The sequence below is a fragment of the Peromyscus maniculatus genome, chromosome 10 (assembly GCF_049852395.1).
Source record: "Peromyscus maniculatus bairdii isolate BWxNUB_F1_BW_parent chromosome 10, HU_Pman_BW_mat_3.1, whole genome shotgun sequence".
NCBI lineage: Eukaryota > Metazoa > Chordata > Mammalia > Rodentia > Cricetidae > Peromyscus > Peromyscus maniculatus.
Genome location: NC_134861.1, coordinates 71,780,957 through 71,808,853, shown reverse-complemented (window position 1 = coordinate 71,808,853; position 27,897 = coordinate 71,780,957). Strand labels below are relative to the sequence as shown.

Here is a 27,897-nt window from a genome sequence, read left to right as displayed (position 1 = left end):
TTTCACTGCAATTCACAAAGCCCCATTTTATTTTAGTATAAATAATAGCCATCGAGGAAGAGGCAAAACAAACATTTGACTATCAGCATTCAACTGGAGAGCCATTTTCTTCAGACATTCATGAAGGGCTTTGGGCTCCATCTTCAAAGTGGCAGGGGACACAGTGACAGGCACACAAGATTGAAAGCATAAAAGCATATTCTCATGAGGACCAGGCAGTCCTTGTTGTTGGAGGACCAAATGGAGTCATCGTTAATGTAAGTTGAATCAAAGTTCACGAGGTGTAAGTCCTTCTTAAGATACACATGGTTCAGCCTGTTCACTGTTCGAGCGAAGGAGTACTTAGAGGCACAGCTGTAGGCCTCCAAACGGTACACTTTGTTGAAGTGCAGGTCAAAAAATGGATTGTCCTAGAAGAGAGAGAGAGAGAGAGAGAGAGAGAGAGAGAGAGAGAGAGAGAGAGAGAGAGAGCTGGTTTACTTTCTATTCAAAGTCATTTCCAGGATCCCATGGTCTGCTGGCTGTGCCTATTGATTGTAAAGTATTAGTATCAGATATATTTCTAAAATCCACAGATCCGCTTTCCAAAGCCAGGAGAGCCAAACGGAATCACTTCTTGAAAGTCAGCAGCACAATCTTTGCTTTATCCCAGCCCTCAACTCCAGCGGGCATTCCCAGGGAGCCCACAGGCCACTCTGGCCAGAGAAGCAGGCAGGCTAGCTGCAGATCTTCATCTTTCCTTCTAGTCTTCTAAATCCAATCTACCTGACTCATACCCAGCTCTTCAGCAGACCACCTGCTGCAACCTCCCTTCCTCCTCCCCTCCTCCCCTTTCTAGTGGACCACATGATCTTCTACTCTAACCATTCCCCAAATGCATTAATTCACCCCAGCCCCCAACTCCAGCAGGCATTCCCTGGGAACCTGCAGGCCACTCTGGCCAGGAAAGCAGGTAGCCTAACTACAGATCTCCACCACTCTCCTCTCTCCTCCAAATCCAATCTCCCAGTCTCACACCATTTTTGCAGAAGACCACCAGCTTTGCCCCCCACCCCACTTCTCTGCCCCCATCTCCAGTGGATCATGCAGACCTTTTCCTCCAGCCCTCTTCCTCACTCATCTGTTATCCCAGCCCATAACGCCAGCAAGCTTTCTCTGGGAACCTGCCAGCCAAGCCTGCCAGAGGAGCAAGTAGGCCAGCAAAGACTGTAGGCAAGCTTCACATATTCACTTTTCCTTCTCTCCTCCATATCCACTCTTCTAGTCTCCTCTCCAGCTCTGTAACAAACTGGCTGTTGTGGCCTCTCCTCACTCTCTGCCTCCATTCCCGGGAGACTAAGCAGACCCTGGGGGGACAGTGTCGATGGCCATCCCAGAGACATGAAGGCAGTTCGGTTCAACACGATTCGGTAGCCAGTGTTGGTTCAAACATTGAGAGTCTGATATTCAGTAGTTTATTTTAGGCATATTTAAACACAGCACTGTTTGATAAAAAGTTTCAGGTGATAATTAACTCCACCCCACTTTGATGTACATCAAAGCCTGAGACGTGATTACATTGAAACTGTCAAGTATAAGTGATATCTTTCATAAAGACAGGTTCTACAGATTGAGAAACTAAGCTCAAGGTAAGGGTCTGGGGGATGATCTGGTGTGGTCTTGGGCCGCACAGCACAAAAGTCATCAGACGTTTAACCAGGTAGAAAACAGGTCATACATTTCTCCCTTTGAAGAGACAAGCCTGCATGTTTAACATTCTTGGTTTCTCTAGTGCTTATCTGTGAGCATAAGGACCTACATGCTTCCTACGGAACAACTTGCTTTCCTCCCTCCTGTGGACCCCCTCAACCCTCTCTAGCCCATCCCCTTTCCTAAGTGTCAACTCCCAATGCCTAGGAACACATTTACCTGAAAACCCCAATGACCACACCTATCAGATCCCAGAATAACTTCCTACCAGGCAACACACAGTCACCACACTCTATTGAGAACCAGAGAGGGCAACAGAAACCAAGGAACAAAACACCCACCCAACAAAGACAATTCCAGATTTCAGCAACTAGAATTACAGTCTCCCCAAACTCAGATGCCTAGATGCCAGCATAAAAACACAATAGAGAGTATCCAGGACAATATGTCTCCACTGGAGGCCAGCAACCCAACCACAGTAGGCCCTAAGTACTGCAACAGAGCTGAAGCATGAGAAAACCCCAAAACTAGTCTTTATGGACATGATAGAAGTCCTTAAAGACAAAATGAATAAATCCCATAATGAAATCTATGAACACACACACAAACAGTGGAAGGAAATGAACAAAATTATTCCAGACCCGAAAGTGAAACTAGAATCAATAAAGAAAACCCAAACTGGGGGAAATCTGGAACTGAAACCTAAGAACCCAAATAGGAACCTCAGAGGCAAGCCTCATCATTATAAGAATGTAAGAGATGGGCGAGAGAATTCAGGCTTTGAAAATATGATAGAAGTAGATACCCCAGTCAAATAATATGTTAACTCTAAAAACCTCCTGACATAGAACATCTAAGAAACGCAGGTCAAAGGTACAAAAAAATATTTAAAAAAAAAATCATAGAAGAAATTTCCCTTTCCTAAAGAAGGAGATGCCTATCAAGGTACAAGAAGCATACAGAACACCAAAAAGACTAGGCCAGAAAAGAAATTCCCCTCAGCACATAATAATCAAAACACCAAACATATAAAGCAAATAGACTATTAAATGCTGCAAGGAAAAAAGACCAAGTAACATATAAATGCAAACCTATTAGAATTACACTTGACTCCTCAATAGAGGACCTGGACAGATGTTGTACAGACTCTAAGACATCACAGGTGCCAGCCCAGACTACTATACCCAGCAAATCTGTCAATCACAGCAGATGGAGAAAATAAGATATTCCAGGATAAAAACAAATTTAAGCAATATCTACGAATCCATCCTTATAGAAGGTGCTAGAAGGAAAACTCCAAACTAAAGCAGTTAACTATACCCAAGAAAATACAAGGAATAAATAATCCCAGACAAGCAAATCAAAAGAGGGAAAACACACACTCACACCCCAAAACTGAAATCATAGGAATCAACAAGCTCTGCTCCTTGATATCTCTCAATATTAATGGTCTCAATTTCCCAATAAAAAGACATAGATTAACAGAATGGATGAAAAAACAGATCTTTCCTGCTGCTGCATCTAAGAAACACATTTTAACAGCAAGGAGAGACCCCACCTCGGGTAAAAGGATGGAAAAAGATATCCCAAACAAATGGACCTAAGAAGCAAGCTGGTGTCACCATTTTAATATCTGGCAAAATACACTTCAAACCAAAACTAATTAGAAGAGAGGAAAGGACAGTGCATACTCATCAAAGGAAAAATTCATTAAGAGGGCACTGGAATCCTTAGCGTCTATGCCCCAAACACAAGGGCACCCAAGTTCATAAAAGAAACACAATGGCAGCTTAAATCATGTACTGATAGTGGGAAACTTCAATACCCCACTCTTGCCAATAGACAGATCATGTAGACAAAAACTAAACAGAGAAATGCTGGAGCTAACTGATATTATAAACCTAATGAACCTAACAGATATTTACAAAACATTTCACACAAACACAAAAGAACATACCTTCTCAGACTGCATGGAACTTTCTCCAAAGTTAACCACATGCTTGGACACAAAGCAAATCTCAACAGATACAAGAAAATTGAAGTAACATCTTACATCCTATCAGATCACCACGGAATAAAGCTGGATATCAACAACAGAAACAACAGAAAGCTTATAGACTCATGGAAACTGAACAACTCTCTACTGAATGAAAAATGGGTCAAGAAAGAATTTTTTTTTTAAAAAAGTTAGTACTCCAGAATTCAATGAAAACGGATACACAGCATACCTAAACTTACGGGACACAATGAAAGTGGTGCTAAGAGGAAAGTTCATAGCACTAAGTGTCTACATAAAAACCTGGAGAGATCTCATATTAGCAACTTAACAGCACACCTGAAAACTCTAGAACAAAATGAAGAAATAATCAAACTCAGGGCTGAAATCAATAACATAGAAACAAAACAAACAAACAACAAACAAATACAAAGAATCAGTGAAACAGAGAATTGGTTCTTTGAGAAAAAAACTGACAAGCCATTATCCAAATTAAGTAAAAGGCAGAGAGAGAGAGAGAGAGAGAGAGAGAGAGAGAGAGAGAGAGAGAGAGAGAGAGAGAGAGAGAGAGAAGGGGGATGTAAATTAACAAAGTTAGAACTGAAAAGGAGGACATAGTAACATATTCTTAGGACCTGCAGAGAATCATAAGAACATACTTTAAAAGCTTGTAATCCACCAAACTGGAAAATAATGGATAATTCTTATTGATACATACCACTTACCAAAGTTGAATCAAGACCAGATAAGCAATGTAAAGAGACCAATAACCTCTAGTGAAATGGAAGTAGTCATTAAAAGTTCCTTCCCCACCAGAAAAAAGCCCAGGGCTGGATGGTTTTAGTGCAGAATTTACCAGACTTCCAGAAAAGAGTTAATGCTAATATTCTTCAAATTTTTTCCACAAAATGGAAAGAGAAGGAACATTGTCCAATTAGTTTTATGAGGCCATAGTCACCCAACAAAATTACAGACCAATTTCCCTTATGAACATACATGTAAAACTTCTCAATAAAATACTTGCAAGCTGAATACAAGCACACATCAAAAAGATCATCCACCACGATCAAGAAGGCTTCATCCCAAAGATGCAGGGATGGTTCAATATATGTAAATATGTCAATGTAATCCACCTTATAAACTATCTGAAAGACAAAAAAAACACACAGTCTCATTAAAAGAAGAAAAGGCCTTTAACAAAATCCAACACTTCTTCATGATGAATGTCCTAGAGAGATTATGGATTCAAGGAAGATACCTCAACATAATAAAGGCAGTTTACAAAAAACCAATAGCTAACATCAACTTAAATGGAGAAAAACTAAAGCAATTGTATTAAAATCAAGAATGAGACAAGGCAGTCCATGCTCTCCATACCTATTCAATATAGTAGTTGAAATCTTAGCTACAGCAATAAGACACTGAAGGAGATCAGGGGAACACTAATTGGAAAAGAAGTCAAAGTATCATTATTTACAGATGATTTTATAGTATACATAAGTGATCCTAAAAGTTTCACCAGGAAATTTCTATAGCTGATAAACACTTTCAGCAAAGTAGTTTACAATTAACTCACAAAAATTGGTAAGCCTACTATGTACAAATGACAAACTGAGAATGAGATCAGAGAAGCATCACTTTTCACAATAGTTTCGAAAAATATAAAATCTTGAAGTAACTCTAATCAAGCAAGTTGACTTGTATTATAAAAACTTCAAGATATTAAGGGAAGAAATTCAAGAAGATATCAGAAGATGGAAAGACCTTCCCTGCTCATGGATAAGTAGGGTTAATATAGTAAAAATAGCCATGCTACAAGAGCAATCTACAGACTCAATATGATCCCTATCAAAATTCCAGCACAATTCTTCACAGATCATAGAAAAAGAATCTTCAGTTTCACCTGGAAACACACACACACACACACACACACACACACACACACACACACACACACACACACACACACACACCAAGGACAGCTAAAACAATCCAAATGATAAAATAACTGCTGGAGTTATCACCATCCCTGATCTCAAGTTGTACTACAGAGCTATATTAATAAAACAGCATGGTATCAGCATAAAAACAGACATATTGATCAATAGATTTGAATTGAAGACCCAGAAGATAAATTCACATACCTATGTACACCTTATTTTTTATAAAGAAGCCAGAAATACACATTAGAAAAAAAGACAACACCTTCAGGAAATTGTGCTGGTCAAACCGGATGGCTACATGTAGAAGACTCCAAATAGACCTATACTTATCACCTTCCACAAAACTCAACTCCAAATGGATCAAAGACCTCAACATTGAACTTCATAGAAAAGAAAGTGGGGAATAGTCTTGAACTTATTGGCACAGGAGACAACTTTCTGAACACAATACCATTAGCACAGGTACTAAGATCAACAATTAATTAACGGGGCCTCATGAAACCGAGAAGCTTCTACATAGCAAAGGACCCTGTCAGTTGGACAAAGTGGCAGCCTACAGAATGGGAAAAGATTTTTACTAACTCCTTTACTAGAGAGAGGGCTAATACATAAAATATATAAAGAATTAAAAATACTAGATATCAAGAAAACAAACAACCCCAAACAAACAAAAAAAAAAGTGGTACAGATCTAAACAAAGAATTCTCGAAAGAGGAAACTCAAAATGGCTGAGAAACACTCAAAGAAATATTCAATATCCTTACTCATCTGGGAAATGCAAATCAAAACTACTTTAAGATTTCATCTTACAGCTGTCAGAATGGCTAAGATCAATAAAACAAGTGACAGCTCATGCTGGCGAGAAAGTGGAGCAAGGGGAACACTCCTTCATTGCTGGTAGGGGTGCAAACTTGTACCACTCCTATAGAAATTGGTGTGGTAAATTCTCAGGGTGATGGGCATGGATGTACCCCAATATCCAGCAATACCACTCTTGGATGTTCACCCAAATGACACTTTGTCCTACCACAGAGACACTTGCTCAATTATGTTCATTGCTGCTCTATTAATATTCAGAAACTAGAAACAACCTAGATGTCCCTCAGCAGAAGAATGAATAAAGAAAATTATGTACATTTACATAATGGATTATTACTCAGCCATTAAAAACTTAAATCATGAAATTTTCAGGGATATGAATGGAACCAGAAAAAAAAAAAGAATCCTGAGTGAGTTAATGCAGACCCAGAATGACAAAAAATGGTATATATTTACTTAGATGTGGATGTTAGCTGTTAAGTCAATGATAATCAAGCTACAATCTGTAGAACCATAGAGGTTGGGTAATGAGTAAGAGACTGGGGGTTGAAGGGAGACTGATAGATCGCCACAGGAAAATGAAATAGAATAGATAGTTATGGACGGGTTGAGGCAGAGACTGGAATGAGAGGATCACATGGAGACAGAAAGGGAAGAGGGGATGAGGGAGGGAATGTGAGGAGAGATAGCTAAAATTAAGGGTCATTTGAGGGGTCACATGGAAACCCACTACAGTAGAAGCTTCCTAAAATATATACATATATGAAGGTGATCTAAATGAAGTCACCAAATAATGGGGAGATGGAACTGCAACTGGCCATCTCTTGTCATCAAATGAAGCTTCCAGTTCAATGATTGGATGACATATAATTTAGTTGTTGGCCAAAGAGGTCCCATAGAAATCCTCAAACAACCGGGCTATCACCAAGACTAGGTATAGGTTGCTCTCCACAAACTGATTTCAAAGCCCCAATTGCTGAAGACAACACTTATAAAACTCATTGAGCATGGAGAAGAGGGGAGTCTACATAGAGCCTTTGCCCCTATGTTCCAGGGTCTTTGTCACAGGAAAGTACTCTGCAAGCTACCAGAGGAGACATGTGAACACCTACCCAGCGCCACCCTTTGATCTACAATGGTGTCCTGCCTGCAAGATGTGCTAGTGCAATGGTGGCACCAAGTCTGTGGGAGTGACCAGCCAACATCTGATTTGACCTAAGTCCCCCTCCACAAGAGGGAACCCATACCAGACACTGCCATTGTGACCAAGAATCTGAGAGCAGATAGCCAAGGGTAAAACCAAATACTACTGTAAACAAACAAACAACCCCCCAAAAAACCAAAAACCCCCAAACCAATAATAAAATTACTTCTAAAGACATCCTGCTATATCGTAGATCAGTGCCTTGTTCAGATCTAAACGGGATGTCTCCATTAAATCCTTTCTCCCAGGGCTCAGGGAACCCTGAGGAAGAGGAGGTGGAAGAAGTATGAGAACCAGAGAGGATGGAGGATACCAAGAAAACAAGGCCCTCTAAATCAACATGATAGGAGCACACACAAACTCACAGAGACTGAGGCAGCACGCACAGATCCTGTATGGGTCCGTACCAGTGGGGATCCTAGGAGAATCCCCAATTGATAACCACTTGCAAATGAAAATTGGCTTCCCCCAAGGGAGTCTCACTGGGGAATCAAACTGCTCTTAAGGGTAGGCTGCATGCCCAGCAGTAGATGGCCAAGAGAAAATGAACTCCAAGGCATCTGTGGAGGTTCCTTGTCTCATATTGTGTCAGGGCTCTTCCTTAAAAAAAAATCTTATTATTTTTATCTATATTTTATCTTTTTACCTTTTAGATTCTTTGAGTATATATTATGGTTTCCAGTTTAGTGTTTTTATGGGATTCCTGAGTGTGCGAACGAGTGGATTGATCTCTGTTTCTTGTGCCTTCTCTTGGGCTCTTTTCCTTCTGTTTGTTTTGCCAATTCTGATGTGTTAGTTTTTGTTTCATTATTATCCTGTAGAAGCCTGCTCGTTTTCTAGTGAGAGAAAGAAAGGGGGTGAATCTAGATGGGGGGAGGAGCTGGGAGGAGTAGAGGGAGGGGAACCATAATCAGGATGTATTATATGAGAAAAAAGTCTATTTTCAATGAAAGGAAAAGAAAAAGCAAAGAGGAGCAAAGAATGTTTGGAACATCCATGTCTTTTCAGTTGTATAAATAAAACGTCATATAATGTGTAGTTATCACGTTTTTCCAGTACATTTTAGAGGGTGGGTAAGGATGGAAGAAGAGAACAAATCCTCTTGTAGACTTCTGGAGGGAGCCATAGGTTTCTCCCTATGTGGATTAAGAAATCGGTCCCTTCTATTTGAACAGCCCCTGACAGTGGGATCCGGATCCATCCCTGGTGCATGAGCTGGCTTTCTGGATCCCATTACCTATGGTGGGAAAACCTTGCTCACCCTTGATGAAGAGGGGAGGGGCTGGGTCCTGCCTCAACTGAATGTACCAGGCTTAGCTGTCCCCACATGGGAGAACTTACCCTGTTGGAGGAGGGGATAAGGGGTAGATTGGGGGTGGGGAGCAAGAGGAGGGATGAGAAAGGGATCTGTGGTTAGTATGTAAAATACATTTTAGAAAAAAGAAATCGGCCCTTCACACTACTTTGGAAGCAAATGGGGACACACTGGGTGGCTAACCACCCTTTGACACTGTGCAGTTGACCAACTTGATAACTTTGAATTAACAATGTAGAATAAGCATTGGCAAATAGTGAGAGCCGTGAAGTCGTTTGACAGATATGGACAAAAAAATCCATAGCTCTTGCTGTTTCTAGTGATTTTTTGTTGTTGTTGTTGTGTTAAAATCACTACAATCCTTGCTGCTATCAATAGAAAAGGCAATGCTTTGTAGTAGTGTCCAAAACACATTTCCATTTACAAAATACACTTTCTGCCCTGCTCCTAACTAGCCTGGAGGGCAGAGTTCACATGATTTGTTTTGCATTCCTGGTATTTATCTATTGCAACTAGTAAGTTCTCAACAGATGTGTGCTGGGGTGATGTGAGTGCATCTGTGAAAGGAGGGATGGAATTAAGCATTGTCCTAAATAACAAAGAAACTGGCAAGGTCCAAACCACACAAGAATACTAAGATCCTTGAGTTCCTGTTGTGCAAATTATTTATCTGATTTAACAGCCCTCCCCTTTAGATCAGTGGTTCTTAACCTTTCTAATACTACAGCCCTAAATACTGTTCCTCATGTTGTGGTGACCCTCAACCATAAAATGATCTTCATTGCTACTTCATAACTGTAATTTTGCTACTGTTACAAATCATCACGTAAATATCTATGTTTTCTGATGGTCTTAGGCGACTCCTGTGAGGGAGTCTTTACTAAAGGGATCTTTACCCACATGTTGAGAACCACTGCTTTAGACCATCATTTTAGATGGAGTTGCTGTGACATGTTTGTGAGATCAGTTATATAAGCTGCTAGTATACAGCTTAATAAATGGATGGTCCCTTTTTCAGCTCTGCCCAGCCTTTGATACTTACATTAAGATACTCCCTTAGTTTGTACAATCAATATTTAAAAGACATAACAAAACCACGCTCTAGACTAGAGGTTGGAGAGGTGGTTCATTGGATAAGTGCTTGCTGTCCAAGTATGAGTATCTGAGTTCAAATCCGCAACACTCATGTGAGAAGCTAGGCATGTCGGCATGCACTGGTAACACTCGTGCCAGGGAGGAGCAAGCAAGCAGAGACAGGAGGATTCCAAAGGCTCAATAACCAGCGATTGTTGGTACTAACTATACTGTCCAGTCTAGCCAAAACCAGCAAGTCCCAGGTTTGTTGAGAGACCTTGCCTCAAAGAAAAGCAGGGAACAGCCTGCATACACAGTGGTAGCACACACCTTTAATCCCAGCACTTGGGAGGCAGATGCTGGCAGATCTCTGAGTTCAAGGCCAGCCTGGTCTACAGAATGACTTCCAGGACACAGAGAAACCCTGTCTCGAAAAACAAAAACAAACACACACACAAAAAAGGGGGGGCAATTGAGGAAGAGATCTGAAAGTGACCCCCAGCCTCACGTACATGCGGGCAAGCACACTTACACACATATCTGCATACATGCACCCTTCTATATTCACACCAGTGCTTTACAAAAGTAATAGACAGGTTGACCACAATAGCACACGTCTACACTCTTAGCACTTGGGAGGCCACTAGCAGGTGCATAATGAGTTCCGGGACAGCTTGAGCTACATAGTAAGACTCTATTTACAAAACAAAAATGAATGACGAACAGTGGTGCAATGATTTCAAGGCAGCACTCTGCAAGTCACACCTAGCAACTATTTTCTAGCTATCATTGTGGTAGTTGAAGAACGATTACAGAGAATCTCAACCAAAGGAAATCATGCTGGTTGTGCCTCTAGGTTATTTTCTCTCCCAATTCTTGCCCCTCATCATGTGGGGAAAATCTTTCACGTCTTTGAAATACTTAGAAAAGACTGATATTTTCCTTTAGCCTAATAATTGAAGGCTGAGCAAGTGTCTGTTCCTCCCTCTCTCCTTCCTTCCCACTCTCCTCATTTTCTCTGTTAAAATTCTAGAGCTAATAAGGCAACTCATGGATTGGTAGTAATCCTTTGTATATAATTGGGGTAATAGTTCTCGAAGAGGTGACATTTAGGAGACCCATGTAGTTACTGGCAGAGCCAGGATAAGAACTGAAATCTCAGCCAGCCCAATCCAGCTTTGGTACAGTAGCCTATCTCTTGTTATACTAGTCATTCTTCAAATCCAAAATTATTTTTGTTTCTGCTTTACAAATTGAATTTAATTGCGGTCCTTTCCATTTTAAAATTGACAACTAGCTTGAAATTGCTCTATTTACCACTGTATCGTTACCATTGATAAAAATACCACTGTATCATCACTAGTGATAAAAATCACAATAAGTACTTACTCCTGAGGATTCAACCCCAAGAGAAAGGTAGAAATTCCCAGAGGAGCCAGGAGGAGAAGTTTTTAAGAGAATGAACAACTATTTGGGTAATATAGTATTTCTCCTAGCAATTTAGTATTGCAGGTAGATCCTTAAGTAATAAGGGAAGCAGAAAGGGTGAGTTTTCCATTTTTATCTGGTTCACGCTCAACAACCATGATCTTCAAATTGAAAAGGGGATAATCAATAATTTTGCAATGAAATTAGAGGCCAGGAAAAGTAGGGAAGAAATAGAACACAGTTAAATGCTTCAGCTGGAAGTAGGCTTCATACACATGTTCCCAGACACCAGCCAAACTCAGCAAAAATAACTATGACAAAGGTAATATTTGAGAAAGAGGCAGGGGAGACAAATGGGCTAAAATTGGATGAGGACAGCTAATTTCTAAACCACGGGTTGGTAAACGTGCTGTAGATTTCTTATTAAGACTCAATGCAATAACTGGATGTCAACATGCAGAAGACTGCAAATAGATCCATATCTGTCACCATGCACAAAACTCAAGTTCAAGTGGATCAAAGACCTCAACATAAATCCAGTTACACTGAACTTGATAGAAGAGAAAGTAGGGAGTAATCTCAAACAAATTGGCACAGGAGACCACTTCCTAAATATAATACCAGTAGCACAGACACTGAGAGCGACAATTAATAAATGGGACCTCCTGAAACTGAGAAGCTTTTGTAGAGCAAAGGACATGGTCAATAAGACCAAACGACAGCCTACAGAATGGGAAAAAATCTTCACCAACCCCACATCTGACAGAGGACTGATCTCCAAAATATATAAAGAACACAAAAAGCTAGACATCAAAATACTGAACAATCCAATTAAAAAATGGGCTATCGAGCTTAACAGAGAATTCTCAAAAGAAGAATCTTGAATGGCTGAAAGGCATTTAAGGAATTGCTCAATATCCTTAGTCATCAGGGAAATGCAAATCAAAACAACTCTGAGATACCATCTTATACCTGTCAGAATGGCTAAGATCAAAAACACTGAAGACAGCTTATGTTGGAGAGGATGTGGAGCAAGAGGAACACTCCTCCACTGTTGGTGGGAATGCAAACTTGTACAGCCACTTTGGAAATCAGTATGGTGGTTTCTCAGAAAATTGGGAATAAGTCTTCCTCAAGATCCAGTTATACCACTCTTGGGCATATACCCAAGGAATGCTCAATCTTACCACAGGGATAGATGATGCTCAACTATGTTCATATCAGCACTATTTGTAATAGCCAGAACCTGGAAATAACCTAGATGCCCCTCAACTGAAGAATGGATAAAGAAAATATGGCACATATACACAATGGAGTACTACTCAGCAGTAAAAAACATTGATATCATGAAATTTGCAGGCAAATGGATGGAACTAGAAAATATTATCTTGAGTGAGGTAACCCAGACTCAGAAGGACAAACATGGTATGTACTCATAAGTGGATTCTAGCTGTGAGGGAAGGGATGGCCAGACTGCAACCCACAACTCCAGAGAGGCTAGCTAACAGGGAAAGACCCTAGGAGGGACACATGGATGACCCTGTGAAAGAGAAGTGGATGAGATCTACATGAGTGGACTGGGTGTGGGGGTGGCAGAGGGTGAGGATTGAGGGATGAGAACATAGGGAAATGGGAGGGTCAAGCTGAAACAGGAACAGAGTGGGAGGGCAGGGAGGAAGATACCATGATAGATGAGGACATCATGGGAATAGGAAAGGCAGGGTACTGGGGAGGCTCTCAGGAATCCACAAGGTTGACTCCACCTTGGTCTGCTGGCAGTGGTCTAGAGGGTGCCTGGACTGGTCTGCTCTGGTGACCAGCCTAGCAAATAACCTAGCTGTCATCATAGAGCCTTTGTCCAATGACTGATGGAGGCAGTTACAGAGATCCACGGCCAGGCACCAGGCTGAGCTCCAGGAATCCAATTGGTGAGAGAGAGGAGAGATACTGCAAGCGAGGGACGTCGAGATCATGATGAGAGGATGTGCAGAGATGATGGACCACACTAGTGGAAGCCCATGAACTGTGGACTGGTGGCTGTGGAGCCCCCATGGGACTGGACTAGGCCCTCTGGATATGGAAGATGGTTGTTTGGCTCGAACTGTTTGGGGGGCACCCAGGCAGGGGGATTGGAATCTGTCCCTGGTCTATGGGCAGGTTCCTGGAATCCGGTGCCTGTGGTGTGACACCTTGCACAGCCTTGGTGCAGTGGGAAGGGGCTTGGACCTGCCTAGGCTCAGTGTGCTGGGCTCTGCTGACTCCCCAGGGGAGACCTTGATTTGGGGGATTTGGGGATGTGGAGTAGCTTGGAAAAGAGGGCTGGGGGTGGGAGGAAGGAGGAGATGGGATCTGTGGATAGTATGTGGAGTGAGTAGAAAATTTCTTAATAAAGAAAAATGAAAAATAAAAGAGTCAATGCAATATAAAAATTTGGTAAGTGCCAAAAAGTATAATGAAGACAATAGCTCAAAATTTGAACCACTATCACTCAGGGAATTATTATTAAAGTTTGTTTTATATATAAATGCACCTACACATATGTATATTTATGTGTAAAATCTAAGGTTTAACATTTTGTATTGAGTACAAACTAATCTAATTGTAGACATGCCATAATATGCTTAATCAGTTTTTAAGTCCTCAACATTTAGGTAAAATATATTTTCAGAAAATTTGAGTACTTAGGACACAAAACAATGACATATCCCAATTCTTTGACCAAGAATCTTGTCAAATATACTCAGTTTTAAAAGCGGTATTTCTAGGTGACCAAAAAGCTAATAACAGAGTGCATAAAGATTCAGAAAATGACAAAGTTCAGACATTTTTGACTGGAACAGTCAATGAGTCACTGGCAACATCAAATGTTTATGGCCTAGAGAAGGAAGGAATTCCCAAAACTTAACCAGAAAAATCTGGGTTTGAGAGGGTGGCCTTGGAAATGTCAACTGTTGGAAAAAGTAGCATTTAAAGTTGTAAGACTGACTGGTAGATTGTGTTTAACCTGTCAAGAAGAGCTTAGGGAAGATGCTTTTAGATTTAATAGACAAAATTCAGTTTCCAACTCATAAAAGCAAATCATAAAAGCCAGTGTAGATCATCTCAGGAAATTAATCCATACCACTTAAGAACAATATAATGTCATCTTAACACTTCGGACATGCCAAGAATCTATAAAGCAGGACATCGAACGGAACGATCTCCTGCGTATCGATCCTGTGCTACCTTTATAGAATGCTAACACTTACGGTATCTGCTTCTTTTCCATCAATCATCTGAAGATCATTCAAAGACCACTTTTTTGTTACTTCATACTTTTCATCCAGGCCTACTCTGTAGTGCTTTACCATGATGATTTTTACTTCATCAGTTTTGGTCACTGTAGGACAGAAAAAAAACTTCGTTTATACAAACTCTTACTTTAATATACTCTCCAAGTCACATTGCAGTATTTATTTACCTCCCTTTTATTTAATGACCTTCTACTAAAATTATAAGTACACTCCTAATATAAATCCCAGTGTAACCTGGACTTTTGCCAACATGCTCCCAGATTTGCTCAAGACATTAACTTTATTTTGTGACAGCTGTCCGTCAGAACACTGAGCAGTGCACTTTGAACTCTGGGCTTTGTGGTGAGGCAGAAAATAAAAGGCTGGGCATGCCGGGCGGTGGTGGCACACACCTTTAATCCCAGCACTTGGGAGGCAGAGCCAGGCAGATCTCTGTGAGTTCGGGTCTAGCCTGGTCTACAAAGCGAGTTCCAGGAAAGGTGCAAAGCTACACAGAGAAACCCTGTCTCGAAAAACAAAACAAAACAAAACAAAACAAAACAAAACAAAAATGCAGTGTAAAAAAAAGGCTGAGCACGAGCAGACAGTCGAGGACAAAATGTTCACTAGAACAAGTCAGAATCTTAGTTGATGAGCATATGAGAAAATAAGGTACGAATAGCAAACAGCTCTGCTCATACAGCGATTCAGTATTGAAGAGCGACATTTCTTCTAAACCTGCTGTGAACCGTTAAATGCAGACGTGCCTGTGACACATCTTCCAGTGACTTGTTTGATGACGTTTGAGATTCTCGCCCATGTCTCTCCAACTCTAGTGTTCAAAATGTGCCACCAGCACAGAGGGTGTTATTATTCTACTTTGAGAGGCATGGGGGAAATCCTTCCGTACTTAATGTGAACAAAACGAGAACAATAATTTCCTGGTCCTGAAATCATTTGTCTCTGGTCTCTTTGGAATACTGAGTTGTTCTATTAAAATTATCGATGATTCAAAAATTACTCAGTATTTAGCAAGTGTTTGCTATTTGCTGCACAGATTATAAGTGGCACAGGGAGAGAAGGGAGAGACCTGGTTTCTGCTCTGATGCTCAGGATTTCAGTAGGAGGACAAGACTATCCACGGGTCATATCTACCAGGTTATTGTAAGGAGGTGGCAGAGGCCATAGATGAGGTGCCTGAAGTTTTCCTTGCAGATAGTTAATGTCACCCGGCAGGTTGTAAGCTGATTGTGTCTTCTCGAAGTGAGACTGGAATTTGTTTTGGGAAAGGATTACTTGGGTTCTGGGAGGTTTCCTTTGGCAGGCTGCTGTGATTTGAGTGGGTCCCCCCAAGTTCTTGTGCTGGAAACTTCATCTGCATTGTGACAATGTTGAGAGGCCAGGCCTTTAAGAGATTAGGTCATGAGGTCAGAGCCCTCATGAATGGATCAATGGTGTGACTGCAGGGGTGGGGTAGCTTTTGTGGGGGTATGTTCCTAATGAAAGGATGCTCGGCCTAACATCGGTCTCTCTTTTCTCCTCTCGTGTTCTCACTCTCACACTCTTTCTCTGACTTCCACTACAGATGATGTAACAAGGCTCTCACCAGATGTGAGCTCCTCAACCTTGGAATCCTCATCTCCTCCTAGAACTCTGAGAAATGAATCTGTTCTTTATAAATTACTAAGTCACCAGCAGTTTGTTATAGTAGCACAAAACACATTAAGACATGTGACCTTCTAGCCATGTAGCTATAAAGCAATACATTACAATATACTCATCATCATAGCTGAGTGACATGAGCAGGCCATCCAGTGGGGAATTAGAGGATCACCATGTGGGTACTTCTAGGAGAGGACAGTATGAGGAGGCTGACAATGGGAGCTAAATTTTATCAGGTGAAAGGAAGAGAGTGGACTGTGTAGTTTGGTTGGTATTAACATATGGTGGACAATAAGATTAGCTAGGTTTGGAAAGTTGTTAAACTGTTTTGAATGACTTTGGACTTCAAAAGAAGCAGGAAACACTCTGGAGTTGTGATGTTTAGCATTCATCCTCTGGAGAATCCAAATCTGGGGGACCCAGAAGTGACCGTGATGCCAGAGTTAACAGAGTGAGTCCCGCCTCCTAGAGAAGGGAGTCTGAGCCAGTTGATGAGTCCAACATGAGGGCATTGGGTCAGGGGTTCCGTGTATGCGCCTACAGTGACACCTAGCCAACAGTCCCCCTTCCCTCTGTGAGCCAGGATTTAATAACATGGTGTCCTGTGCAGGAATTTCTCTGGCAGCACAATGCACAGGACTCATTAGAGAAGAAAGTGGAGCTGAAGGGCCTTGGGGGAGACAATGCTCTCAGGGGGCTCTGCTGTGCAGAGTCCTGGAGTCAAATCCTGACACCACTACAGTGTGGTTTACCAGAGGTAATTCGTCTCCAGAGAATAAAGGTCACTCACCGGTGTTAGGAAGGGGACACGAGAGGAAAACAGACTCACACGGAAAAGTTGAAACACACAAATGACCGAGGAGAGTGGCCGGTAGACAATCACGTTTGAAGGGTTTTATTTAGTTTGCTAAAGGCTGGCAGTAGCCTCAGAATGGTGTGTGGGTGGTAAACAAATCAACGAGTTGAAGCGAAGTTTAAGAGGAGGCTTTGATGACCCTGGATTAGGATGCTCCACGGTGGAGAGCAAACAACGGTGGTGAGTCCACATGGAAAGGGATGGGATGCGGGCCAGATGGTGGGATGCAGTTGATGTACATGTGCAGTGTCTGCAAGTTACTCAGGAGGGATTGAGATGGAAGTTTCCTAGTCTTGGAGTGATTTGAGACTTGTGTCTGCAGAATGGTTTTCCAGGGGAGACTCAAGGGGACATCTTCAGAGGAAAGAAGTGAGAGAGTGGAGAGAAAAGATGATCGCTAAGAGGCTGGAGGGGAGAGGAAGAGGCAGGCCAATGGCACGACGCCACAGAAATCAGATAATGAGAATAGCTCAGAGTTTGAGGCTGATCTTGGGGATTCCCTGAGGTGAGACAGAGGGGCATGGGTCTGGGTCTGAATCGGAATCGGAGGAAGATTGTTGACTCCTGTTTGAAGGCTGTTTCTTTATGGTGACTGGAGAAGGTGGCTTGCAGAGGACTCCATGCACTAACACAGACTGCATGTACGCTGTGTGCTGGCCCCTGGGCCAGGTAGGATTCTAAAAGCTAGCAGGAAGAGAGGCATTTGAAGAGAAGGATGACACATTTGGGGACAGAGGAAGTAACTGAGGTGCATGTCTGGAGAAGACATCAATTACAGGTCTTAACTTGGGGCCAATGATGCTGAGACTCTGGGATCTTCCCGACATTGTGAGAAGTTGGCGTGTTCCTGCACGTCTGTATTTTTCTAGCCCCAAAGGAGACCCATGCACATGGGCCTAGATGTTAGCCTAGGAAGATGGTAAGAGAAGAGGACAAGGAGCGGAGCGTGCTGGTGGGCTGAAGAGGAGGCGCGGAAGGTTTTACAGCTTCCACCAGGAGGCGGTTGTGTCTATCTAGTTAGAAGGTCCGCCATCAGTACTGTTACTGGCCCAGCTTCCTGTCTCACCAGCCGTCGATGGGCGGGGAGACAACAGGAGTAAGGAGATTGGGAGAGGTAATTGGGCATCCTACAAAAGTATGATTTTCAGGGAGCAAATCCCACGGCATAGTCTACGAGTTATGAAAGCCTGCTGATCGACTGTGGAATCACTCATCCACTTCATTAAGCCGATAAATATTTAAATGTCCCCTGTGAATCAAGCACAGTGCTAGGAATTGAAAAAAATAATGAATTCCCATAAGGCACCCTTCCTGCTCTCACTGCGACTGCAGAGAATGCGGGCTTCAGAAGGAAATACGCTAAGGATGCTGTGAAAAGTGCTGTGAATGAGGCTCTGTTGGAGGATGGCATAGGAGAGGGGCGTGGCCAGGACAAGAGAGGAGGGGCATGGCCGACTATCTGGGTGTAGGAGGAAAGGCTTAGAGAGGAAGGAATCTGAGTTGTAACAGGCAACCGAACTTACTAGAATGAAGACAGGGATAAAGGCAATCTTAGCAATGCATGGGTGCAAAGGCCCCAAACACTGGGCACTTCTGAGTCTTGGCAAGTCTTTGGCGTTGTTGGCATGAAGCAAGAAGGTGGACAGGTAGGAGGAAGAAGGTGAGGGAGGAGTTAGTTCCTGAAAGGCCTGGAACAGGTCCAGACGTTATTCTGAAAACTGTGTATACGGGGGTGTCACCGAAAAGCTTTAAATAGATGGAGAGGCCATGATTTAAATTTTAGAACATTTTCTTTTTTTTTAATCAAGTAAAGATATTTATTCTTTAGACTTATTCAGAATTTACACACACACACACACACTCACAACCTTGGGTATCAGTCCTGCTCAGCCTCCCTTTTGAGACAAGGTTTCTCACTGGCCGTTCTCACTGAGTGGGTGAGGCCGCCTGGCCAGGGGCCCCAAGAGTCTGCCTGCCTCCACCTTCCTAGTGCTGAGATAGCAAACATAATTTATATTAATTAGATATACAATATATGCAGTTAGGTAATGTATTAATTAAATATATTTACCTCATGATATTATCTTATATTCTGCATGCTTATTTTATTTTTTGGTTTTCTGAGACAGGGTTTCTCTGTGTAGCTTTGGAGCCTTTTTTTCCTGGAACTCACTCTGTAGGCCAGGCTGGCCTCGAACTCACAGAGATCCGCCTGCCTCTGCCTCCCGAGTGCTGGGATTAAAGTTGTGCGCCACCGCCACCCGGCTCTTTATTTTATTTTTGTTAGTTTCATATACATGTACAATGCATGCTGTTGTATTCATTCCCATCACCCTGTCTTATCCCCTTGCACTCCTATTGACTTCCTCTCCCTGACTAGCCCTACCTCCTACTTTCTTGGTGTGTGTGTGTGTGTGTGTGTGTGTGTGTGTGTGTGTGTGTGTGTGTGTTGTGCAGGTAGCCACAGCTGTGGCAGGCTCATGAATGCAACAGTCATGCGACATTCAGAAGGCTGTATTTCATAGTATACCGCCTCATCCTCTGGCTCTTTGACTTTTTCCTCCTGTCCTTCCTGCTATTCCCTGACCCTGGAAAGGGGTGTACCCATGTCCTGTTTAGGACCGAGCACTCAACCTCACTTATCCTCAGCACTTTTGAGCAGCTATGAAAACATTAAAACAGCCGGGCGTGGTGGCGCACGCCTTTAATCCCAGCACTCGGGAGGCAGAGGCAGGCGGATCTTTGTGAGTTCGAGGCCAGCCTGGGCTACCAAGTGAGCTCCAGGAAAGGCGCAAAGCTACACAGAGAAACCCTGTCTCGAAAAAACAAAAACAAAAACAAAAAAAAAAAAAAAACAAAAAAAAGAAAACATTAAAACACTCTTTTGGGAAGTTCCATAAAGGATGGGTTGGAGACAGGGAAAGGAGGAAAGATGTTAAGAAGATAATCCCTACCAGTCATCAAATTTCCTTACCATCATGGTCATTAGCTTAGTACTAGACTCAGAAAAAACATAAAGGGTGTGTCTGAAAGTTAAGTTTTTCCAAGATGATGTAGTGCAGAAGGAGAACAGCCTCCTTCATTTGACAAGACAGCCTGCTTAGTGCTAAGGACTTTCCAAGAGTTCTCTTTAGCCACGAGCCAAAGGAGTCTGCTGAGGCTGGAGTTGACCCAACCCCTAATTTCCACGCCTGAGCTTTGCTGCCAGCTGGAATTAAGTGGCTGTCTCCACATTAATGCAGCTGGAAAATGGAAACTTGTCACATCGTCTTAAGAACCCAACTGCGTTTTACAAAGTGTAACTGTTAGGGAGTTGTTTTCTCTTAGAGGATCAGGTTTGTAATTATGGTTTGGGGTGATATCGATGGACCTGGCTTGAAACTATGGTTTAGGGGTGATAGCTATGGTTTGGGGTGATATCTAGGGACATGGTTTGTAACTATGGTTTAGGGGTGATATCTGTGGTTTGGGGCGATATCTACAGTTCTGGGGAACTGTAGAAATAGCCTGTTCTGGATTTAAGATTTTATTCTAATTTTTCCAGGGCTTATATTTCAGTAAATATTTTCAGAATTCCAATCTTTGTAATTATCACTATTTTAATTTTAAAGCAAGCTTTGTCATTAAGGTATTTTTCCATCACCTTTAAAAGAGCTGCCAGTATTTAGGAGGTTAATGGAAAGAGGACCAGTCATTGATTTAAAATAATTAGTCAGGATCGAGGAAATGTGAAACTCACAATTAAGCCTCCCAGAAATGCATTAAATAAATAGATGGTTCTTTTGTTTTATAATCTGGTGTTATGTAATGGTTTTCATCATTTAAATTAAATAATGGAAGAAGTTATCATGAAATACTTTTAAAAGCCTCAGTGAAATGTCACACTCTATTGCTAATGCCTTGTGGTTGTTGAGATGGCTATGGCTGATTTCACCATATCATATTTTCAAATAATATTTTTCTAGAAATATCTTTATAAAATCCATTTCAGGCCACACTGTGAGCCTTTAGAATAGTAAAAATGATTGGCTTTAAGCAAGTTAGGGCTTACGTTATTGGTGAACTTATAGAAATACAAGACACGTGGAAGAGAAAGAAACAGATTTTGTAGAAACGGAAGTGTTAAAAAACAAAACTAGCTATCCAGTGGGATTTACACAGGTTTGTTTAATCAGCTCCTATCTAGAATATTCTCAGCATACCTACCGAAAGCCACGTGGTAGAAAAGTAAGCGGGAATGGACCTGGCTTTCAAGCCTCTGATTGTCATCTACTGGTGGGTGATCTTGAGCAACTGTAATTTGACCTTATTGTCCCTAAGAAGCGACGAATGAGCAAAAACATAGGAAGCTCTTGAAGTTCCTGCACTCACGTGCTAAGAGGTAAAATTAATTCTTCTCAGTTAGAAACGTGGTGACGTGGAAAGAAGTTGGGTTTAGAATTGGAATGATTGTCTGTAACCTTAGGCTAATTACTTAACTTCTCGAGATCATTGTTTCCACATCTGTAAAACATCTCATCTGCATGAAGATGACAGGAAATAATTCACAGAAGTGGCATTAAATGATCTCATACCTGACTCTGAGTAGGCATACCTCACAGCCTAGTGCTAAGGACTTTCCAAGAGTTCATCTCATCTACTAAGTTCATCCTAATAGTGAAAATGATTAAGCAGTTTTCCTTCTTCAAAACTTCAAAGTCTCTATGCATGCTACAAATGGTGTGGCTTGGATTGGTAGATCATTTTGTGTATATCTATATATACATATTTATATCTCCAAAGTGTTAAATTAACCACTGGGAAAATCTGTCTCAGGTAACCAATTGATGAGGATAGAGCGTGTATGGTTGATTTTATTTATTTGTTTAGTGTGTGTTTGGGTACTTGTGTGTACACAGTTATAACTGTGTGTGTGTGTGTGTGTGTGTGTGTGTGTGTGTGTGTGTGTGTGTGTGTGAAAGAGAGGGGGAGGGAGGGAGGGAGGAAGAGAGAGAGAGAGAGAGAGAGAGAGAGAGAGAGAGAGAGAGAGAGAGAGAGAGAGAGAAAGAGAAATCTACTTTGGTAGACAACATTTTACATATCAGAATTTTGCTTGTAACCGAGTTATGTAATAACTTTTGTGTTGTATGTAATTTTAGTAAGATATACACTTGTTTTATAAATCAACTCTGTATTAATTCCCCCCTTTAACCAATATAATGAAAGGGCATTCAAAGTATAATTTCTGCAAGTGTGTTCTCTTTAGGGCCACAAATTTCTATACTGTTGCAGAATCAAGTATGTCCATAGCTATATTACAGAATGAAAACAAATACACATGCTGCCTGTGTTCTGTTCTGTGCTCAGGATTTGTACATGGCAGCTTAGATATATTATGGCCCAAGTCTCGTTATGTTGGCATGATGATAACAGTTTTATGTATATGAAAACTTTTCAAAATAGTATCCCATACTTCCATGCTCACAAACAATCATCAATTAGCAGAACTGTTCTCAATTTAGTGTCCAAAAGCTACTCAGTGAAATCGAAACTTTTAAACATTCTTTAGATTTGTGGTCTCTGTGAATAAGATCCTGGGAAGTCACAAATTTACCAAGGGGTTCTGAATGGAGCCTTGAAAAGTACTTCCAAGCAGCTTCCTTTGCATATTATTTTATGTAATACTCATAAGTGAAGTGACTGATTTGTTCTTTTCTTTGACTCATGAAGAAAAATGTTCTGGGTAGCATCAAAACCTAGTAAGTAGAAAAATACTCAGTCCTCATAACTCTGACAAGTATCACTTATTTGCAGATTAGTACTTAGGAGTGTCTATATTATAGATCAGGATCAGCATCAGGGAGAACATTCAGGTGTTTTATTCTCTTGGAGGTTGGGTGACCTCACAATATTATACATTCTATACATTCAAGTAAACAAGTGTAAAATGGGCCCAGTATAACATTTAGAAAAGGGACCAGGAGAGGGTAATATTAGGTTGCAAGGAAGGACACAATGCAGGCTAAAGACACCCGAGGCATGAAGGAGGGTATGAAGCTAAATGTTTTTCTAGTTTCAACTCTGTCATTTTCTTTTCTTTTTTTATGGCAGATAAGCTCATAAAAATGTAATTGTCAGTGAAAATGTAAAACCCTAAGGAAAGCTCCATGGCTTCAGAATGGCCACTCCTGCTGTGCAGAAGTTCAGAGGAATGAAGAGAGGTTCACAGAGACTGCGGCAGCAGGCAGAGGACCCACACAGGTTCAAGCAAGAAGGGGTCCCAGCACTGAGAGGGGAAGCAGACAAGGGGTCCCGCCACCAACCAAGAAGCTATCTGCAATTGATGCCTGCTGGCAAAAGGAAAATCCGTTTTCTCCAGTGGAGTCTCACTGAGTGTATCAACCGTGGTCCAGGGCAGGCCTGAGAGTAGCTGGCCAGCCCAAAATGAACTCACTGGTAGTTTTTTGCAGACTCCCACCCCCCATTTTGTTGCTATTTTTTTTTGTCTTATTGGTCTTTTGTTTATTTGTTTTAATTTTCTCTTTTGTTTCTTTTTTTTTTAAGGAGGGAGAGAGGGGAGGGGTGGGGGGGGGAGGGAGAGAGAGAGTGTGAGGAGAGAGAATATAAAGTTGAGTGGTAGGGAGGTGGAGAGGATCTGGGAGGAGTTGGGGGAGGGGAAAACATGATCAAAATATGTTGTGTGGAAAACAATTTTTAATTGAAAAAGAAGTATAAAAAATGCAGAGTTCGGACTAGCCAAGTATTTGTTTGAGTGGGTGCCTTAATCTAGCTGCATGCTGTTTTCATTTGGGAGTTCATTACAATAAAGTGATTTTTATTAAAGAAAATACCCATGATTGAAAAATGTTTTCCTAAAAGTATAAGAATACTTAAAATAATCTATATATGAGTATATGCATAATTTAAAAGGTAACAGAGTATATCAAGTCTTTATTATATATTTTATTTTTACTATACATATGTATTTACATATATATTACAGCATATATATATATACACACACACAATCCAGTGTATATGTTGACATTAAATATTTTTGTACATATTTTAAAACTTAAAGCTGCTTCTTTTAAAGCCCTATTGTTACTTGCTTAAAAAATAAACTACCTTTAATAAAAATTCAGGAGGGAGAATAGTAGGGGAGCCCCTGATAGGTGTTAACCATTTTTATTAATTCTTTGAGACTGTCATACAATGTGTTTTGATCATATTTACTCCCTCCCAACCCTTCCCAGATTCATCCCCTACCTTACCTACACACTCAACTTTGTGTCTTTCCACCCTTTTTTAAACGATTAAGGTTAATTTGTGGTGCTCATATGCTCTTGGGTATGTGGCCATCTGCTGGAGCGTGGTCAACCCACCAAGGGCCATACCCTTAAAGACAGCCGACTCTCCCTCTTCCAGCAGCCATCAGTTGCCAATAGCTCCTCAGCTAGGGAAGGGGTTCCTAGCCACCTCCCCACTCCATGGTGGGATTTGATCTAGCTTGAGATTTGCGTAGGTCTTGGACAGTGTGCTCTCACAGCCACTGTGATTCCATATATGCAACTATCCTGTTTCTATTTCTATTTCAGAGATGCCAGCAATAAGGTCATAAAAGATCATTATCTTATCCCCAATTTTACAGCTGATAGGCAACAAATCAGGGTCAGACTTCACAAGAAGATCTCATGTCAAGAATTTCCAGGTCTGTTCCACCACGTCCTTTTACTTCCCATACAGTTTTGGCTAATGCTACAACACAGATTATCAAACTCTTCTTATTACACATGTGACTCCCCCCCCCCCAAACCTGCAAAAAACAGAGCTCCTCCCTACACTGGAAGATGCTGCTTCTAACTGCCAGGAACAGTGGTGTTTTATGGTGGGATAGACTAGTCCCAGGGAGAAATCACCATGCAAAGCCTGAGATGCAAAGGATGTAGGTCCCAGGGAATGCTCAATGTACTTTGTAGCTACCTACTGAGAGGGACATTGAGTTTATGGTGCCTTATTTTGATATCAGCCATAGAATCATCGAGATTTAATAGAAAATAGTTCTTGTTTTGAGACCACTGCAAAAGATGGACATTATTCAGACAAGAAGGAAGTTCAGCCATGGTTAAATATCTTAATTTCTTTAATCAGAAAAATGCACAATGGAATATGACTACTCTGGACCAATGGATCTCATAAATAGGAACCACTGGATTAAAGAGGATGAAGAGGCAATCATGTGACCTCTACTCCCTGGAGATTGACAGTGCTTCAAGTATGGAATCATCTGCTTCAACAAGTGTCCAATGACTCTTGATTCATGTTAGTAGATATTTTCCAGGTAAAGCATGGTCCCAACTCTTCGGACTGTCAAGAACATTTAAACTGTTGTTTGGTTGAAATGTGTTTGTAATGGTCATTTAAAATAAAGTGTTACATTTTGGGAAAGTGCTTCCAGGCTGATGGAAATGAATTCTAGCTATGAAAGTGAGGAACTAACAACGCTTAATGTGTCAACTTTATGTGGAATATCATAAAATCATGTCTTCCTAATCTAGAGAAGAGTTTGACTTCCTTAGCACACATCAGAGTCACTGAATATTTTCCAAATGCTTAATTGTAGGATATATACAAAGCAAGTTTAGTTAATTATGTAATTGTTGAAGGGAGTCACTAAGATATGTTTGATAAATTAGATTCATAACTTACCATGGCTATTTTATTTTTAAAACTTTTTATTTTAAAATACTGCCAATGCTACCTAACGAGAAGCTACTTATATAAAGCATGAATCATAACAGGTAAAAATTATTATATTTCTTATTAGAATGGGCATCCTCTTTAGCATAGTGGGTAAAAATACCTTTTAATTCGGTGATTGGGTGATGAGGATGCAATGTGGTCTATTAAGTAATCTTAATTTACCTTTTTACATAATTTATTTTATGAGTCGATTAAGTCTCTTACATTTGTTGACATGCCAAATCCCCATACTTCATATGTGTAGTATAATGAGCTTAGGCGTTAGATAAGTATTACTATTCTTATTGTTGGATAAATACTTACATATTTATTAGAAATTATGACCTTCTAAAGAATTCTTAGAATTTTCCCCAAAGATGCTTGGCTTCCTCATGGCATGTTTATAATGCTCTTCTAAACCAGTTTTCAGGAGGATAGAGATAATGAGCTGTATGAAAATGGGTGTTTGCCTTTCAAAAGGAACATCTGCAGCCAACACTAGACTTTCTGACCTTTTTTCTCCTAATCCCCTGAAGGGTACTGAGAGGCTTGGGCCAGGAAAAGGGATAGCTGCACACCCAATTCAATAACGACACAAACATTTCTATTTAAATTCATAAAAGGTTTGGAAAATCATAATTAATGCAAAAGCTGGTGCACAGACAATTTTCTTCTATTTTAAAAACATGAAGGAAATTCTTATTTTACTAAATACTTTATACTTCAGATCTTTACATTAGGGTTTGTTCCCTCATCTGTAAAGTTCTATCTTCATGAACTAATTTCTACTATTAAAGTATTGGTAATAATTTTCTGTAAGAGAATGTTTTTAAAGAGAATTTCTTTCTTCAAAATTAACCACCAGAAAGGCTCAATAGGTCCTAGGAGGAAAAGTCTAAGGTTCTGTATCTGTTCCAGACAGAAAGGCATTGGGAATGGCTGTATAACTTGGTTCTGCGATGCATTTAATCATATTCAGAATGCTATTGGATTTTTAAAAGTGAGCCTTCTTCATACACCAAAATTGTATGCTGTGAAGCAAATTAGATAAAAGATGGAGGGGGAAAAATGATCAAACCAAGAAAAGTACAGACCCAGTTTCTCTTCTGAATCATTAATGCTGTCTAATATATATAACGTTCACCTTAGTGCTTTTAAAAGTCTGTAAAATATACATTCCTTAACCTGGCTAATTAAACCCTCAAGAAGATCCATGCATTCCTGAGCTGGGTAGGAAGACAGACACGATTCCTCTATACTCCTTATTCATTCACCTTTGAGCTCTTTGCATTTTGAAATGATACCAGAAAGCAGCACTACTTTACCTGACACACAGAGGTAATACCTGTCCTGGACCGAGAACTCGATCTCAATAAACTCGCAGAGATTCTGCGCCAGCGGCTTGAACAGTTTTTTCTCCAAGTCTTCCTTCACCAGCGATGACATCTCGGGTTCCACCTGGCTCGTGTTTGAGTTCAAGCTCACTCACTCTATCTTCGCTGCTGCCGCTGCTTGCTGCCGCTTAGATGTCTCCTTTGGGTGTGCAAGCCTCCGGCTTCCCACTCTCTTTACCTTCTCACTCGGAGCAAAGGGCCAGGCTCCCGACACTGGGTGCCTGCTCAGTGGCAGCCCCACCTCAGCAGCCCAAATCCAGTATTAACCCCCCTCTGGCATCTTCAGCATCCGGCCTGCTGCAAGCTGCTCTCTGGGATCTCTCTGCGGGCTCGCGGAGGGGGGAACGTATTGATGAACACTGACAGATGGCCACCGATCTACTTGTGGAGTCTCCGGGTCGGCAACCCTTTCCCCTTCCACAGCAGCACTCTGCAGAGAAAGACCACTACTTCAGCTTGAGGCCATTATATAAATCAGCTGTCTGGCGCTATTGATTGGGATCATCTTCCATTAAGAACTTCGC

At 41.2% G+C, this 27,897-nt stretch overlaps 1 protein-coding gene across 1 annotated transcript; it reads right to left on the bottom strand.

Moving 5' to 3' along the window:
• Positions 1–27,841, bottom strand: Exoc1l (exocyst complex component 1 like). Its single transcript, XM_042285463.2, has 3 exons — positions 27,305–27,841; positions 14,717–14,847; positions 1–410 (listed from the first exon to the last, which is right to left on the bottom strand). Exons 1-3 carry the CDS (start codon positions 27,423–27,425, stop codon positions 144–146), a joined length of 519 nt encoding a protein of 172 aa, XP_042141397.2. The 5' UTR covers positions 27,426–27,841; the 3' UTR covers positions 1–143.
• Positions 27,842–27,897: the final 56 nt, after the last annotated feature.